The sequence below is a fragment of the Lampetra planeri genome, chromosome 18 (assembly GCF_965212315.1).
Source record: "Lampetra planeri chromosome 18, kcLamPlan1.2.h2, whole genome shotgun sequence".
NCBI classification, from domain to species: Eukaryota; Metazoa; Chordata; class Hyperoartia; order Petromyzontiformes; family Petromyzontidae; genus Lampetra; species Lampetra planeri.
In genome coordinates, this window is record NC_136124.1 from 1,990,343 (window position 1) to 2,007,408 (window position 17,066).

General features: G+C 48.6%; 1 protein-coding gene across 1 annotated transcript; it reads right to left on the reverse strand.

Moving 5' to 3' along the window:
- Positions 1–1,729: 1,729 nt before the first annotated feature.
- On the reverse strand, positions 1,730–16,832 carry LOC144723476 (opsin-3-like). The gene is given in 5 exon segments (XM_078602267.1): positions 1,730–2,773; positions 7,230–7,490; positions 12,037–12,356; positions 16,084–16,597; positions 16,599–16,832. Coding segments are annotated over 5 exon segments (1,599 nt in total). The 3' UTR covers positions 1,730–2,503.
- Between the last annotated feature and the right edge of the window lie 234 nt (positions 16,833–17,066).

Sequence of the window (17,066 nt, forward strand, 5' to 3'; positions counted from 1 at the left end):
AGTATCAAAGTATGAAAAATAAGAATAGGTTTTACCCTTTCTGGCAATAAAACGGGAGATGTTAAGATGTTTAAACACCAAATAGATATCCATAATAGAGGTTTTGTGGGTTAGATCGCGATTTAACCCAAAAAACTCTATTATGGATGATATTGGTCGCGAAAGCCTCTGTGTTAAACTGACCAAAAAGAAACCTTTCGCAAGGAATCAAGTCTGCATTACACACGCACTTGTGGTGAACATGCAAAAAAGACATGCTCTGGTAATGTATGGCATTGTCTTTAAAACTGGCGTAGGCCAATCGGTTTCAAAGACAATGCATATATGATCATCAGAGCATGTTTTATTTGCATGTTCACCACAATTTCGTGTGGCTAATGAATACTTGGAGCCTTGCAAAAGATTTTTGTTTGGTGTTTCAACACCTAAACACCTGCTTTATTGCCACGAAGGGTAAAACCTATTCTTATTTTTCATAATAAGTAATACAGTTGTACAACAACTTGAGTCTTGCTTGGTTTCAAAGTGATCGTCCTGATTATATTTCTACATCATAATTGTAGGGTATGCGTTGAGTAGAACTGCTGTAAAAGAAATACGTGTAGATTGTAGTAGTTGTGGCATGACCATAGGCCACTTCGTTGAGCTATCGTTTGTGGCCGGGTCGCTTATAAAATAATATTAAATGGTTTAGTTTGTGATTTCCTTACCTTTCATATCCTTTGCAATCCTATCGTATGTTTGTATAGTTTGTTGTTGTAACTTTCTGACTCGGACCGACAGGATATCGGTGAAAAAGAGCTGTGTAGCTCATCGGATTCCTCCAGTATATATAAAAATAAAGATTCTGGATGTCGATCTGGTGGGGTCATGCCGCTGGCCTGCCTCAAGGGGGGGTTATGCAGTTTTGAAACCATTTTCAGTGACCGGTGCTGCTGGCAACAATGAAACAGTCACACGTACGCAAAAAAACTAATCTATAATTTGTCCAGTGTCTGCACGTGTCCGCAAGCGTCATTTCTCATGCAATTCAAGGTCATCTGCAAGGTGGTGTAATGTTCTTCTCTTGCAGACACGCACTCGGCACGTGGACAAACAGCCTTTGGCAAGGCTGATGAATAAAAGTCAACGTGGTGTGGAAATCGATTATGTAATATGCTTGCAGCGTTTCAGATAGCCATCGGGCTACAACTGAAGTCGTCCACTGGCTCACCGATACTCGCTCGACATCAGCATATAAATATTGTTGATCAACTTCCAACCATACGAAATAAGAAATGTGTGTGCGCGCGCGTGTATGGGGGGCGGTAGTGTAGCGGTTAGCGCGCTGCGCTACGAACCTGGCGACCCGAGTTCGATTTCAGCTCAGGCCAACACCAGTGACGATTATCTGAACCGGTCCTGGCCTCCCCTAGGTCAACTCATCCTCAAATGAGCACCTGGTGCGGTGTGTAAATATCGCCACGAGGGAGACAAAGGCGACCGGGCGTGGTGCTGGCCACCCACCCCTCGTGTGCCATGCGAGCCTTCATAAGCGCTACTCGCTAACAGCATTTGCCCCAACAGTCTGTTAAATGCTATACGGGGTATCTTTGTCTCTGTGCATGGGCACACGCGTACAATCCCTGTAGTAGACGGCATAGTCACACGCATTGTGTGGATCATATTGAATACCCCGTCCGCACGCATGCCAATTCTCCCTCTCCGCAGCTCATAATCATACACGCTGTTAATATTTTCCTTTAATGCGCCCAACAGTTAATTCAAATTCTCTTTGGAGGGTTCATAATGCCTCTAAAAACCCCAACAGTTCTGACTTCATCGTTAAAAGATCCACGGGACATGTCTACGAGGATACACTCACTTAAAAACAGTCTCCCTTCGCAAGAAAGTGCTCATTGTTGGCGTAAAGTCAGTGGTGTAAATGTCACATTGATACGGCATGGCCCTGACCACTACCAGTCTCTTTATATATTAAAACGTTCCACAATGCGGTGCACCTTTTAATGACCTTGTGTGGAGAAGGGGGAGACGACAGATGATGGGCTGACTTAATCTGGCCGTACAACAAGACAGAGTTTATCTTCTGCTCCGTGGAATACAACGCACATATTCGATGACGCGAGTCCCATTCTTCTCTCCGTATCTCCCTCTCGTCAATAGCACACGTTGCTTCGGGGCGTCACGGTGGCGAGATGTTAACTACCTCGCCCGGTATACAGGAGGTTGTGGGCTCCATCCCGACCCTGACGCCTGCTGCTGTATATTTGAAGGTTGCATGTTCTCTCCGTGGTCGCGTGGATTTTTCTCCGGGTCCTCCGTTTTCCCCCTCCACGTTTAGGAACATGCATTTAGGGTATATGGCTGCTATTAATTTCCACATAAGTCACTCCGTTGAGCTATCATTTGTGGCCAGGTCGCTTCGAGAGAAAAAAACAAAGATCTATCCAGCTCAGTGGGCCCCCTTACCTGGTAAGATAGAATAACAAGTTTTAGTTTTCAATCAGAATCTCTCCGATTCCGCGCCGTCCTCGGCCCTCCTCTGCACGGCGTCGTCGGGAAAGATGATGAAGACAACGGACGAGGAGCTGAAGGTGACCCGCTTCCTGGGCCTGTCGCCACCGACGCTTTGCGCAGTGGTGGCGGCGGCGCTGCTGTTGCCCACGTGGTGGGCGAGAGGGAAGCCCCACCGCGCGTTGTGCTCGGCGAGCGAGGAGGCGCGGCGCCGCGGCTTGCGCTTGGGCAGCACCAGGACCTGGAGACACCTGCGGAACTGTCGGGTACGGGTGGAGGTACGGGGGGAGGGGGGGGTAAGGTTCGACGTGAGTGTTGCAGTCAATTTGAGCCGTCATTACTTTTTTTAACCAAGTAAAAGGGCCCACTGAGCTATACAGCTATTTTTTTTCTTCTAGAAGCCACGTGGCCACAAATGATAGGCCAACGAAGTGGCTTATCGCGTGGAAATATCCAGCAGCCAAATACTCTAAACGCGTGTTTAGAAATGTGGAGGGGGGGGAAACCGGAGGAGTCGGAGACAATTCCACACGACCATGGGCAGAAAGATCATTCAAACTCCAAATATACAACAGGCGGCAGGGTCGGGATGAAACCTACGACCTCCTGCATACCAGGCGAGGTATTTAACATCTTACTCTTAGGTTTTTTCGGTAAAGTCATGTAGGTAAAAATAAATAATAAAAGATAAATAAGAAAAATTTATAGAAGAAATAATAGAAATAAAATAATAAATCAAGGATATATTTATTCTATTACTTTTTATTATTTATCTTTAATTCTTAATTTTTACCTACGTGACTTTACCGAAAAAACCTAAGAGTATGAATCCTTGCAGTCACGAAAGCTTCAAATCTAGAATTATTTAACATCTCACCACCGAGATGTTAAATGTCAGGGGTAATGCGGCCATGGTGGCATGATTTGGTACATTGCACCTGCAATCCATCGGTCCTCGATTTTATCCGACCTCTGGTTGCGGCAGTTGAAAAATGGGTACGTTTCTGAAATGTCCACTCCCTCCGTCCGCTGTATGAATGTGGTGCACCCCAGCTTCGTCGACCGCGACAGGTCACGACGCATGGTGGGGCAACACGTGGCCACTCCCGTCTCTTCCAAGACACATGTGAAGGCCAAAATACTACACAGAGGAGCTCTGCAGAGTTCCCACGAGAGATGCCCCTTACCATCCATTAATCAATCACCGTCAATCGATTAATCGATCCATCCACAGTGTTGATCGATTGATTAATGTGCTCCCTACCATCATCGGTATGTTGAATATACATTTGTCAACGATAGCTAATGTGTTGTTGTCAAGGCTTGGGTAGCGACGTGGCAAGGAGATGGCAGTACATCAGCGGATGTTTTAATTATTTTGTGAAGACCTTTCAGTGTTACCCCCCCCCCCCCCGTCTTATGCATAAGTGGATTTTCTCCAGTGACTAAAATTTCAGACCACAAGTCAAACACTGGTTAATTCATTATTCATTTTTTTTCCCCGAGTTAGATCGTCGAGGTATAATGTAAATGTTTAACCATAAGCCTCTACCCGACAAAGCCAATCAAATAAAGTTGTCACGCGGGCAAATATGCCAATCGCTCTGGGGTTTTCAGCAAAACCTGAATGTCGAAAAGCAAGCAACATTTTTGGAATTTTTACAATAATTTTTTTTTGCTGGAGACTACATCCAGCATCATCAAATGTTTAACAACAACAACTCAGCTCGTAATATTGGTCCTGAAAGCCTACGACGAAATGTACTGGTTCATGTAATTGGGCAGACATGCCACTGCAGGACTCTTCTGAAAATGAGCTTTGAGAATCAATAAGGCTTTCCTGGGTAAGTAAATGGCATTACTCTGAGGACAACCAAAGGATATGGGCACTGCCCCATGCTCACTCGACGAAGGGCACACTTCGATTTGTTTAAAAAAACCCTTATAGTCAGGCTCAAGTTTCTTTGAGAAAAACATTTCTTTTCCAGAGGCTTTTGCACCACAGTTGGAAAATCCACATTTCTATTGTGAGGACAAGTCCATTCTAATGTTAAAAGGGTTTAAGAAATTAATAACGCTGCTTGGCTACGAGATGGCCATGAGCAGGCAGTAGGTTGTTGCAAGTCGGTTATTGAATGTATCTGCGTAGAGCTTTGGAAGTTATTTCGTCATGCCCGACGAGTTTTCTCCACGCTATCCAGTTTTCTACCACAGAAAAACACTAAATAATGTAATCGGCCAATACAGGAGCCCCATAAAAAGTGATGAGACTCATCGATGCATTCCTAGATAAACAGGCCTATAGGACATGTACACGTGTTTTTATGTGTACATAGACACTGCTGGTCATCTGTGATAAAGTGCTTCATAGCTCAGCGTATTCCCCCAGTCTCAATAATGATTCTAATAAGATGTTGCGACTGCTCTCACGTGCACTTTGAGTGATCACGGTCACCGCGATCTCTGAATGAAGCTACAACTTAATGTATATATATATACCCAATCCACCGCTGGATGATCAGAACACACTTCACGCTGGTGAATTAGGCTCACTGAATGCGGGGAGCATAGACGTGTAAAAAAGTAAAGTACAGCGATGAATGCTGGCTGCACTGCCCTCTGCTGACCGCTACGTAGCACAGACAACCCGGCATGTACGGTATTGTGATCACCAATCCGAGGACTACCCAGGATCACCCCCTGCGTGGCGTCTGAGTTCTCTGCTACACAAAGGTTCCTGTGGTGCTACATTTTGGTAGCCAGTGCGTACAATACGTTGTTGCACCGTACTTCTGTGCTCCCACGCCAATGCTCCCCCGGGCATCCCCAAACCCGCATTGACCGCCATATTGAAGCGTGGATCCGGTCACAGCGGCGTGGGAAGGAGGAAGCCCCCATCCAGGAGTGTATTTAATCAGAATATGTATTAATACTAGAGAAATCTGATGAGCCATATATGTCTTTTTCACAGGACGCTGTCCATGTTCCGGGTGGTCCAGATGTCTTGCGACCCGCAATGAATTGAACCTCATTGAGAGAAAGATTAAGTTGTATAGAATTAAATGAGGGTCAAAAGACACCTGGAACCACCCTATACATAGCACAATAATATATGCCGAGTGTGTGGTGCTAGTACTGCAACGTGGATCAATATATCGGCATCAAGGCAGAAAGCTTAATAAATATATTGGAGCGTTAAGCCGCTCATCATTTGGAAGACGGCTAATGGTCGGGTGATGAGATCCAATTGCCTCCCCCCCCTCTCTCTCTCCAGAAGCGTGCAATTGACTCTTCGGAGCGATTGCTAAGCATTAAACAATCATTGGTCAATGATTGGTCGCTGAGCATTTACGTGTCAATCAAACTTAACGGCGTTTAAATGCGAGCGCACGCCGCAGCCCGTCAGACGGGGGGTTTCACCGCAACGCCGAGAGAACAAAACACTTCCCATCGATTTCGGGCTGGGGTTTCCCGATCTCGACGGCACTTTGTTCCTCCGTTACTAATTGGCGCACACTGCACGCGTCTGACGATTGATAAACGATGTGGGGCACAAAGACAAATATCTCCCATGTAGCTCTCACCGACTGTCGGGTCAAGTGCTGTTAGCAGGCACTTTGTTAAGGGAAACTAAACACGGCACACGAGTGGGAGGGTGACGGCCAGCACCATGTGGCTCCCCATTTACAGGCCTCATCAAGTGCTCATTTGAGGCCCAGTCGACCAAACGGAGACCCATGAACCGGTACAGATATTCGTCACCGATGTTGGCCGTGAGCGGGAATCGAACTCAGGTGGCCGGGTTCGTGGTGCTTTTTCCTCATAGGAGGGACACACGCCTGGACACACACACAGATCTTTGCATTCATTTAAATTTGCTCTCTGTAAATAACGCGTGGAGCACACGCGATAAATCGCTGCTCATGTCACTCGGCGCAACCGTCACCTGCGACACACACGCAAGTCACGTGCGTGTACACACACACACACAAGTCACGTGCGTGTACACACACACACACAAGTCACGTGCGTGTACACACGCACACACAAGTCACGTGCGTGTACACACGCACACACAAGTCACGTGCGTGTACACACGCACACACAAGTCACGTGCGTGTACACACGCACACACAAGTCACGTGCGTGTACACACACACACACGTGGATATGTGAATTAAAATCGGTGCACGACGCATCACTGGACGTGCACGCGCCATCGCCGTCTTAAATTGACGCGGAGCCCCGTTGAGTCGCTTGGGACGCGTGCCACCGATCGACGGTCACGTGCAGCGTTGCAACGACTTCATTTGTGTGAGAGCCGAGACATTGGGGGCATCTCTGCGGATGCCGTGGTGGCCCGCCGGGGTCTGGGAACCACCCCCCCCCCATAGCGTTCATAAATCCAGCGCGTTCGCAAAGAGAGCTTTCAACAGCAAAACATTCTGATTTCCACACAGCCGAGGATTTTGGGCCACCAGCTGGTCTCGTTTTCAAGACGGGCAGTTCCGCACCGCCTTATCGAGGAACGCGTCGAGGATTGTGGCGTCGTGGACTGTTGATTGCGTACGATTAGCACGCTTGACTACGTAGCGTGCTCAAGACGTTCAACGCACACGACGGTATCCTGCCGTGCGTATCTAGATGCCATCGCCATTCTCGCGCATATTCTGGTTCACGGGCAAGGGCGCAGCCGCGTCACGGGCAGCGCGCACCCGCTTATTGAGGAACACGTAGAGGATGGGGTTGTAGGCGATGCTGGACTTTGCGAAGAACGATGGGATGACGCTGGTGGCCGGGCTGATGAGGTCGCCGTGCCCCGCCGCCGTGAGTAGGGCCACCACCGCGTACGGCATCCAGCACAGCAGGAAGGCGGCGACCACGAGCAGCGCCAGGCGGGCCACGCGGGACTCGCCCCGCAGCGTCTGCGCCATGCGGCCGGCCGTCTGGACCTGCGCCACGTGCAGGTAGCGGACCTAGAGGGGTGGCGTGGACACCCGGGTACAGGGGGCACGAGGGCGATACGACCAAGGTCATGTTAGCCACCTGTGCAGGAGGTGTTCGCCGCGGTGCCGCGGTGGTGCAGGGGTTGGCGCTACGCTGCGCTACGAATCCGGCGACCCGAGTTCGATTCCCGCTCACGGCCAACACCGGTGACGATTATCTAACGCGGTTCTGGGACTCCCCTAGGTCGACTCGGCCTCAAATAAGTACCTGGTGCGGTGTGTAAATATCGCCACGAGGGAGACGAAGGCGGCCGGGCGTGGTGCTTGTCACCCACCCCCTCGTGTGCCGAGCTGGCCTTCATAGGTGCTCACTAACAGCACTTGCCCCAACAGTCTGTTCAGGCTATACGGGGGATCTTTGTCTTTGTTGTCCTGTGTTGTAGCTCGCCTCTGACGCGTGTCGGCACAAACCATGGCAGCAGAGGCGGCCACGGGATGCTGCACAATTGGGATCGTTAAAATAAAAACTGTCGGAAGTGCAGTGACTATGGTCACTCGGAACAGAGCCGTGGAATGTATCACGACTCGCCGCCAGATGCACATGGACACAGCGGCGATGCGTCACTCCGACGGTCTTGACACAATTATCTGGCTCAACAACCTCAATATCAAACTTTTTGCTCGACATCAGTGGTTCTTAACCTTTACCGCAGCCTTGCACCCATTTGGTTCTCAATTATAATTAAGGCATTTATCATGTGAAGAAATGCATCGGGTTTGATTAAACCAAGTAGTTGTATTCTAGATTTGAAGCTTTCGTGACTGCAATGATTCATACTCTTAGGTGTTTTCGGTAAAGTCACGTAGGTAAAAAATAAGAAAAATAAATAATAAAAAGACTTCCGTGACCGTGATTAATTTGTGTTTCGATGATTTACCTTCTAAAAAAAAATCTGGCCAATGATCGCACCCCGAGAAAGATCACCTCGCACCCCCAAGAGAGGGGTCCATGCACCCCCAGGTTAATAACCACTGAGCGACATCGGCCATATCTGGATGGTGTTTATGAAATGCCCAAGGTTAACAAATCTGCTTGGCTGCAAGCTGGATAATAGTTGGCAGCACAGCAAGTGGATTCGAGGTTTCTTACAACATCTGTCTGATTCATTGCGAAATATTGCCAGCAAACATTGAATACTTTATATGGTAGAGATTGCAGACCGTGTCCCTTCGTGTTTAAGTGCGTGCATTAGCCACAATGTGTACAGGTGCGTATCCATAGATCTCTAAAAGCCAAATTGGCTCGGGGTAAGATGTTATAACACTATCTGATAATGGAGTTCAATTGTAATTTGTAGAAATGTGGTGCTTCACAACCTATGACAACACCTCAGAGGCGACGCCGCTTTGAGCCTGGTTAATGATGAGATTGGTGACCACCACCAGACACACATAGATTTCAAATTCGCATGGCTGGAGAATCAATGCTCAAGTATGTGTGACTAAATAGACTTGAAAAATCACCGAATGAAGCACTTTCTGCAGCTAAAGAGGCAATTCAACAATTGCCTTGTACCTTCTGCCGCTTAAATAAAAAGAAACGGCGTGTTTCTGCTCTCCTTGAGAGCTCCCGGCTATCGCAAGCCTGAAGGCGGAATACGCGCAATAATCAGGACGCTATCTTGACATGCAAAGCAGGTGTGGTGACGACTATGATGTCATCTCGACACGCAAAGCAGGTGATGACAATTATGATGTCATCCTGATATACAAAGCAGGTGTGGTGACAATTGTGATGTCGTCTCGACACACAATGCAGGTGATGACAATTATGATGTCATCCTGAAATACAAAGCAGGTGTGATGATAATTATGATGTCATCCTGAAATACAAAGCAGGCGATGACAATTATGATGTCATCCTGATATACAAAGCAGGTGTGGTGACAATTGTGATGTCGTCTCGACACACAAAGCAGGTGATGACAATTATGATGTCATCCTGATATGTAAAGCAGGTGTGGTGACAATTGTGATGTCATCTCGACACGCAAAGCAGGTGATGACAATTATGATGTCATCCTGAAATACAAAGCAGGTGTGATGATAATTATGATGTCATCCTGATATGTAAAGCAGGTGTGGTGACAATTGTGATGTCATCTCGACACGCAAAGCAGGTGATGACAATTATGATGTCATCCTGAAATACAAAGCAGGCGATGACAATTATGATGTCATCCTGATATACAAAGCAGGTGTGGTGACAATTGTGATTTCGTCTCGACACAAAGCAGGTGATGACAATTATGATGTCATCCTGATATACAAAGCAGGTGTGGTGACAATTGTGATTTCGTCTCGACACACAAAGCAGGTGATGACAATTATGATGTCATCTGATATGTAAAGCAGGTGTGGTGACAATTGTGATGTCATCTCGACACGCAAAGCAGGTGATGACAATTATGATGTCATCCTGATATACAAAGCAGGCGATGACAATTATGATGTCATCCTGATATACAAAGCAGGTGTGATGATAATTATGATGTCATCTCGACACACAAAGCAGAGCGACATCTTAACACCACGAGCTTTGTGGCAATTCAAATTTCTGCACGACTCTTCAAAAGGCTCACGAGTACAGATGGCCATTCACTGGAGCGAGACGGGGCCACTCGCTCGGCTTGTGGACGGATGCGCTGGGATGATTTAATCGGTGACAAGAAGCCGGCCGTCATCAAAGTGTCTGGCTCGCGTTTCCTGTGCTTGACGATTGAAATTGGAAAGATGAAAAAGGAATCCCCCCCGTCCTCCCGCCGTCACTGTGGTTGGCCTTACACGATGAATGTGTCGCCTGCACGAGAGGGCTGCGGTAGATAACCCTTGTCACGAAACTGCGACTCCTCGCCTACTGAAGAGTTCCTGGATTTTGAGCCTTTGGCCAAACAGGCTTCAAGTGTTTCACGTAAATAGGCAAAAAGTTTGTTAACGAAAACAAAACATGACTGCTACTTCATCAGCCGATTGCCCTTCTGGACATATTATACATTCCTTTGCAAGGCAGTGTTATTGACAGATGTGAAATTGAGACCCAGAGGGTTGTGACCAGTGCAGATGTTGCATGCTTACATACATTCCGTTATGAATTGTTAGTACAATAAACATTGTTACGTGGAGAGATTGACTTTTGTCTATCTACTTATTACCCACAATGCTCTACAATGCAAGACGGCTTTAGGAAGTGTTTTCAGGGAGCTCCCCTGAACATTCTTATTAACTTGACGTTATTAACCTGCCGTCTGGAACGCTCTTCCTTCCGATATTAGGAAGCCACTGGAGCTATGAACTTTTAAATCTAGATTGAAAACTCATTTCTTTAGAACAGTTTTTGTATGTTTAGTTGTCTTTCCCTCCGCACATCCTATTAGCACGAGTTGGCCACGTACGGTGTGAAAGAAGTGAAAATACATGAAGATGTTTACTTCGAGTGCAGTGCTGATTATTGTACACCTCAGACATTGGATTTAACTATCTTTTTTTGCTCTAATTAGTGACATCTTCGAGAGAAAAAAGGCTCAAACAATGAATAAGACTACCAGTTACAGTATTAATATATTGCAATCAAGATCAAGAATTGCATCATTAAGTCCGATTTATTTTATGTATTCCCCACACCTCAAGACATTTTTGTTTAAAAATTCCCAGTTTCGATATTTTTAAATCAATTTCCTCATGGATATGTTATATCACTGACAGTGAATGAAGCCAATAAGGTTTATTTTTTACATGCCAGTAGAATAATTGTGTCCTTGTAATCGGACCCAGTAGGGCTTCTGAGATCTGGTAGGACCGGCCACATTGGGGGCCTGCCTCACTCCGCTTCTGGACTCTGTGCATTTTTACCTGTGGCTTAAAAGACGAAACTCAAACAGCTCCTTGCAGCTTCGCAACCCTAGGCTGTATTTAAAGCTGTCTGGCGCAACGTTATTCTAATAAAACTTAGAAAACCCGTGACAGTTGAGGCTCCCTAAATTGACTGTGGCTTGACAGCTTATTTTGTCAATTTAACACGAAGGCTTTCGCGACCAATATTATCCGACACAGGCAACTCGGATAGGGGTTGTCACATAAACAGAACGTGCCAATTCGCCACTAGTACAGCACACCGGTGTGTTGGACTAGTGACGAATTGGCACGTTCTGTTTACGTGACAACCCTTACTAGTTGGCCATGTCGGGTGGTGGCGGGTGTAACGACACTTTGTATATTTATGCGATCTAACCCAAAACACTTCTGTGGAGCTTATTTTGTATCCCTCCTCTTGTCTAACGCCACTTGCACGAGCGAGCGAGTCCGCGTCTTGTAGCGCCAGGAAAACGCCCACGAATTGAGGCTCCCTTTTATAGGCTGGGCTCGTCGGCTTGTTATTGACTTCGGGGGAGGCAGCAATTGGCGGTGCGTGTGTGTGTGTGGGGGGGTCTCCTCTTCCTTTAAGCCACGCGCTGTGCGCTGTCCGCACCCCCCGCGCGCGCGCAGACGAAACGCAGCCAGCGACGACACGCCACCGTGCCTGGGTGATGGCGAGTGCTATGCGCCCGTAGCAGAAGCCCATGACGAGCAGCGGCGCGGCCAAGCAGCCCAGGAAGAAGAATAGCACGAATGCGGTGTCGGGAGGGTTACTCGAGGCCCAGTCGATGGAGCAGCCGAGGCCGTGCTTCTCCAGCACGTAGCGGCTCCATCCCAGCAGGGGAGCTCCCGTCCACGCGGCCGAGTAGAGCCACGTGTACGTCACCGCTCTCCACGCCCAGCTGAAGTCCAGCACCTGCGCCTTGATGAGTCGCGCGTAGCGCTCGTAGGAGAGCGCCGTGAGCGTGGAGATGGACACGATGCCTGTGAGCACGAAGGGTCGTTCCGTTAACCACCCACGTTACCACCCACGTTACCGTCCACGTTACCACCCCGTTACAGCCCCTACAGAACTTCATTGTTGCTTTCAGCCAAAGCGACTAAATTGCCTGGATCTGGAAAAGCCCTTCAGGATGATGTGTGCCTCGTTTTGTGCATGCGTGGGTGATGCACTGTGGAGGCTTCTCGGGCGCTGTCGACATGGGGGCTGCTGCGAGGTGACGAAGGGATGGCCGAGCTGGTTGACCGTCCCCCCACCTCACGCCCTTTGGCCGCGTGATGGTTTTCTCCGGGTCCTCTTGCTACGTCCCACATGGCACCCGGGCATGGAACTGGCCGACAGTCCTGATGCACATGGCCTCATTAAAACACAAAGCTTCTTGAGACTTAAGTGAGGATTTCTCGGGTAAATATTTGGCAACTCGCCCTTTGCCCGTCCAAGGACCCCGGTGTATTGCAGTAAATCTGAAACTTGCAAGCGATAAGCAGAACGCGACGTGATATTCATTGCACTAATGCGTGTGCAATTTGTAAGGGCGCGGTGACACAGACCTGTTTTCATTTAAAGGTTATAATCCCTTGTTTATCATGACGTCCTTTTTACTTTTGTCTCAACAGCGTTACGGAGACCACGTGACGTGAGGGTTCTGCCTTTGTAGTGAGGGTTGTGAGTTGACGCCGAGGAGGGGGGAGGAGGCGCCTCGCCCCCCCATGTGGAGTGACGTCACCCGCTAATTATTATTAATAGCGGGGATGTCCATTTTGAGGACGTCACCTCTTCATGATTAATAATGTGGGGGGCTGTTGGATGTGGAGTGATGTCACCTGTTCATGATTAATAATGAGGGGGGCTGGCCGACGTGGAGTGACGTCACGGGCGGGACACACGGACATTCTTGGCTCATTATGTAGTAACTCACTGGCGTTCTGCTGACTGGTGGGGCTGGTGCAGTAGCTGTTCATTGGCACCTACTTGTACTTGCATGTGAATAATAATAATACATAGTGGTGGTGGTGGTAGTTGTGATGCTGGTTTTATTGAATTCGTGGATAGTTTTAGGATGGTAGCATTAGAGAATGGTGTGTTTTAATTGCAAATGCTTTTTAGTAAAAATATGAATGTCAATTGCGAATATTTACCATGAAATGTCTCACCGAGTTTAAAGACCATATTTGGGGAGACTCCCGTATTGAGATGTTTGGCTAATTCAATTTTAAAAAGTTGTTTCATATGGGAGTAACTGGAATACCCAGTGGACTCGCCTTGTACATCAGGCGTAACATTACAAGTTGTGCACAGAAGGATTAAAGTATCTATTGATGCCCTGCCATCCCTGGCTCCCTCTTGGTCCAAGCCTCCTCTTGTATTATTCCAAGGCAGTCTGCAATCCAAGTGCGCACTGTACCAGGCTTGGCCGGATTAGCATCTGACAAGTTCGGACACTTGCATGGGGCTGTGGTCACGTGTTGGTGTGATTGGTGATGTATCGGAGGTGGCCGGCTGACCGTGTATCAAGAGGACTGAGCCACCAACGCTAAAACTTGCGTTCATATACAGTGCTCGTTTCACCCACCCATGATTACACTGGATTCGAAAGTGTAGTGAGTTGAGGATATTAGCCAAGTCAATAGTACATTTAAAAAAAGTGCATTAAATACGTTTTTATGCTAAATTTCAGCTCCGATGTTGAAAAATAAACGACCAGTATGATGGTCGAGTGACTAATGTTTCCCTGCAGCAGGCTGTGCCGGATAGTGCACCCCTAGTGTCGGGATTAAAATGCCACTTGGGTTTTAGACACGGCTTGGGTTTTAGATACACGGCTTCTGCGACGTCTCCTCCATTGCGCCGTCAAAGTTCTGCATCGATTTTTCGTCTAATCGTGACTAAAGCTTTGTGACAACATCATGGGGTCAGACGCTCCGTAACAACATACTAATCGCGTGACCTGCAAACTGGCCAGTACAGCAAATGTTTCCTTGAACTCGTCAATGCAAGCGGTCTGAGCTCTCCTCTCGTTTGTTTGTGTGGTCGGTTTTATTCATGTTTTCCAGTTTCATCCCACACGAAGCCAAACGCCCACCTATGAAATTCGCCAAACATCTATTTGTGGCATGATCCTCCTCAATAAAAAGTCCACGAGACTCTGTGAGGCTTTCATGGATAAATGAACGACGTCACCCTCGTGTTTAATGCGTCAAATGAGTTAACTTTACGAGAGAGAGAATGCTGCTACGGAGCGCCTGGTCGTAACTTTAAATGAGTTTGTTTTCTCACAAGCGTAGGCAGGTGTGCGCGAGATAAAAAGGGCAATTGTGTTTATGATGTTGCATGTGGTGCGGTAGTTTGGTTTGGCCAGAAGCCATAGCACGTGTCCGGCCGAATTTTGTATCGGCAGCAACAACCTTCACCACATTGAATGTCACCCACTCAATTTTAGGATGAGTGGCCCCAATAACAATAACGTACTTACATTATGCAATCGCTATCTGCTAATTTGTTTTCTCCCATATTCTTACAAAAAAATTTTTGGTTGATTTTCTTTGAACCTATCTACGTGACTTTACCGAAAGACTCAAATAATATGAATTTCTGCAGTCACGAAAGCTTTAAGTCAAGATTGTTTTCTTCCACCAACTTGTGCATATTCAGTACGAGTTCACTCCACTTGAGGTACAATCCAAAAAAAATCCATCGGAGGGCCATATTCATACACACAGCATAGCTCAATGGCAAAACAAACTACGTACGCGGTTGTATTGCAACTCTATAAGTGAATCAAGTCGACGACTATCTGCGTTGGCGTCACTTTGTTGGGCGTTCGCTGCCAGCGAATTGCAACTCAAAGCATTGGCAGTCGCTCGTCAAGACCCGCGGAGTTGACGAAACTATTTTCTCTTCTTGGTTTTTTCGGTAAAGTCACGTAGAAGGGAAGTAATAAAATAGTAAAATAAAATTCTCACGACGTTTCGGCCACAACGCAAGCAGCCGTCCTCAGGTGAAGACCAGGGCTGTCGGAAAGACAGCGTCCGAATGTTCTTCACCTGAGGACGGCTGCTTGCGTTGTGGCCGAAACGTCGTGAGAATTTAATTTGATTATGTTTTATTATTATTTTATTATTTCCCTTCTACGTGACTTTATCGAAAGAACCAAGAAGATGAATCTCTGCAGTCACGAAAGCTTTAAATCGAAATTTAAATTATTTTGTTTCCGACTTGGTAGGACACAATTGTATCCGAGTGCACTGTAATTGCGGTCTAAATCACGGCAATTGCACTTTCTCACGCCTGTAAGTTACTTTTAACTTACCTTGCAAACAACGCATTTTGAAAAAGACAATTTTCTTCCAGTTTCTGCTGTGTCGGTCACAGGGGTTCATCTGCCCCATCCTTCACCACTCTGGCCAGTGCAGGACTGGTGAAGGAGCGGGGTGGGGGGGGAGTAAGTTATCCGTGGCCTGGAATCGAACTCAGGTGGCCGGGTTCGTCACGGCGCTCCTGCACCCCCCCTCCCATTGCCCCTCCCACCCCGCCCCTTTCTAAACAACGTTAAAGTCCAGAAGAGTCCACTGGAATTCACACGAGTTACTATCGCTTAGGAAGCCGCCGCTGTCGTGAGCTACCCACCAAACTGGCGCAGGGCAAGACTTGCCACGGACGACAGCCCCGAGCGAGCGAGCGAACCGATCCACGTTGCCTTGGGTCACTCACCGAAGAGGCTGTTGCTGAACCCGTCCCACACGCAGCCACCGTCGCCCCACACCCACCGCCTGCGCACGCACGCCACCAGCGTCAGCGTGTTGCCGAAGACGGACACCAGCAGGTCGCTCAGGCTGATGTTCACCAGCAGGAGGTTCGTGGGCGTCTGCAAGCGCTTGAAGCCCAGGAAGAGCGCCACGACCAGGAGGTTGTTGAGGAAGCCGGCCACTCCGATGGTGCCGACGACGCCGGCGAGCACGCGAAATGTGGCCGCGCTGAAGGCGGTGGAGCCCTCGCCGAGGTCTCCTCCGTGCAGGAGGAAAGTGCCCCCGAGGGCAGACGCGTTCCCCTGCGCAGAGTCCGGCGTCGCCTTGGCCCCCGTGTCCCCCGCGGCGAAGTGGAGGGACTCCTGCTTGGGAGACTGCATCCCGGGTCCCTGCACGGGCGCTGACAGTGGCCGCGTGTCATTGTTCACGACGGTTTGCATGCTCGGCTTGCGATCTGTCCTGAGGCTCCCCGAGTGCAGGGACAGGCGGGCGGGCGGGCAGGCGGGAGTGCAGTGGGGGGGGGATGAAGGGTGAGATTGGTTTAGATGTGGGGGTGCGATTGGTGGGTGATGGGATGGTTGGGGGTGGGTGCTGGTGGAGGAGGGTGGGGTGGGTGGTGAGGCGTGGGAGGGAGGGAGAAGGGCGAGGAGTGAGGGTCGTTGTCGTGGAGTGAGTGGTGTGCACGACTGTAACGGAGCCTGGCTACGCGCTCATCCGAGATTACTTTTCGCTCCCCCACCGCTACCGCGCCACCCGAGTGTCATTGTTCGCTGTCTCTCCCTTCCTCTCTCTCGCGCGCGCGCACGCGTGCAACTCACGGGACGCAGAGAGAAAAATGCAAGCGCAGCGAACGTGATGCTTGTGAGCAGGAGGCTGGAATTGCGAGCAGCAGCACAACCAGTAGCAGCAACAGCAGCAATAGACGATATTAGCAGCAGCAGCATTCCG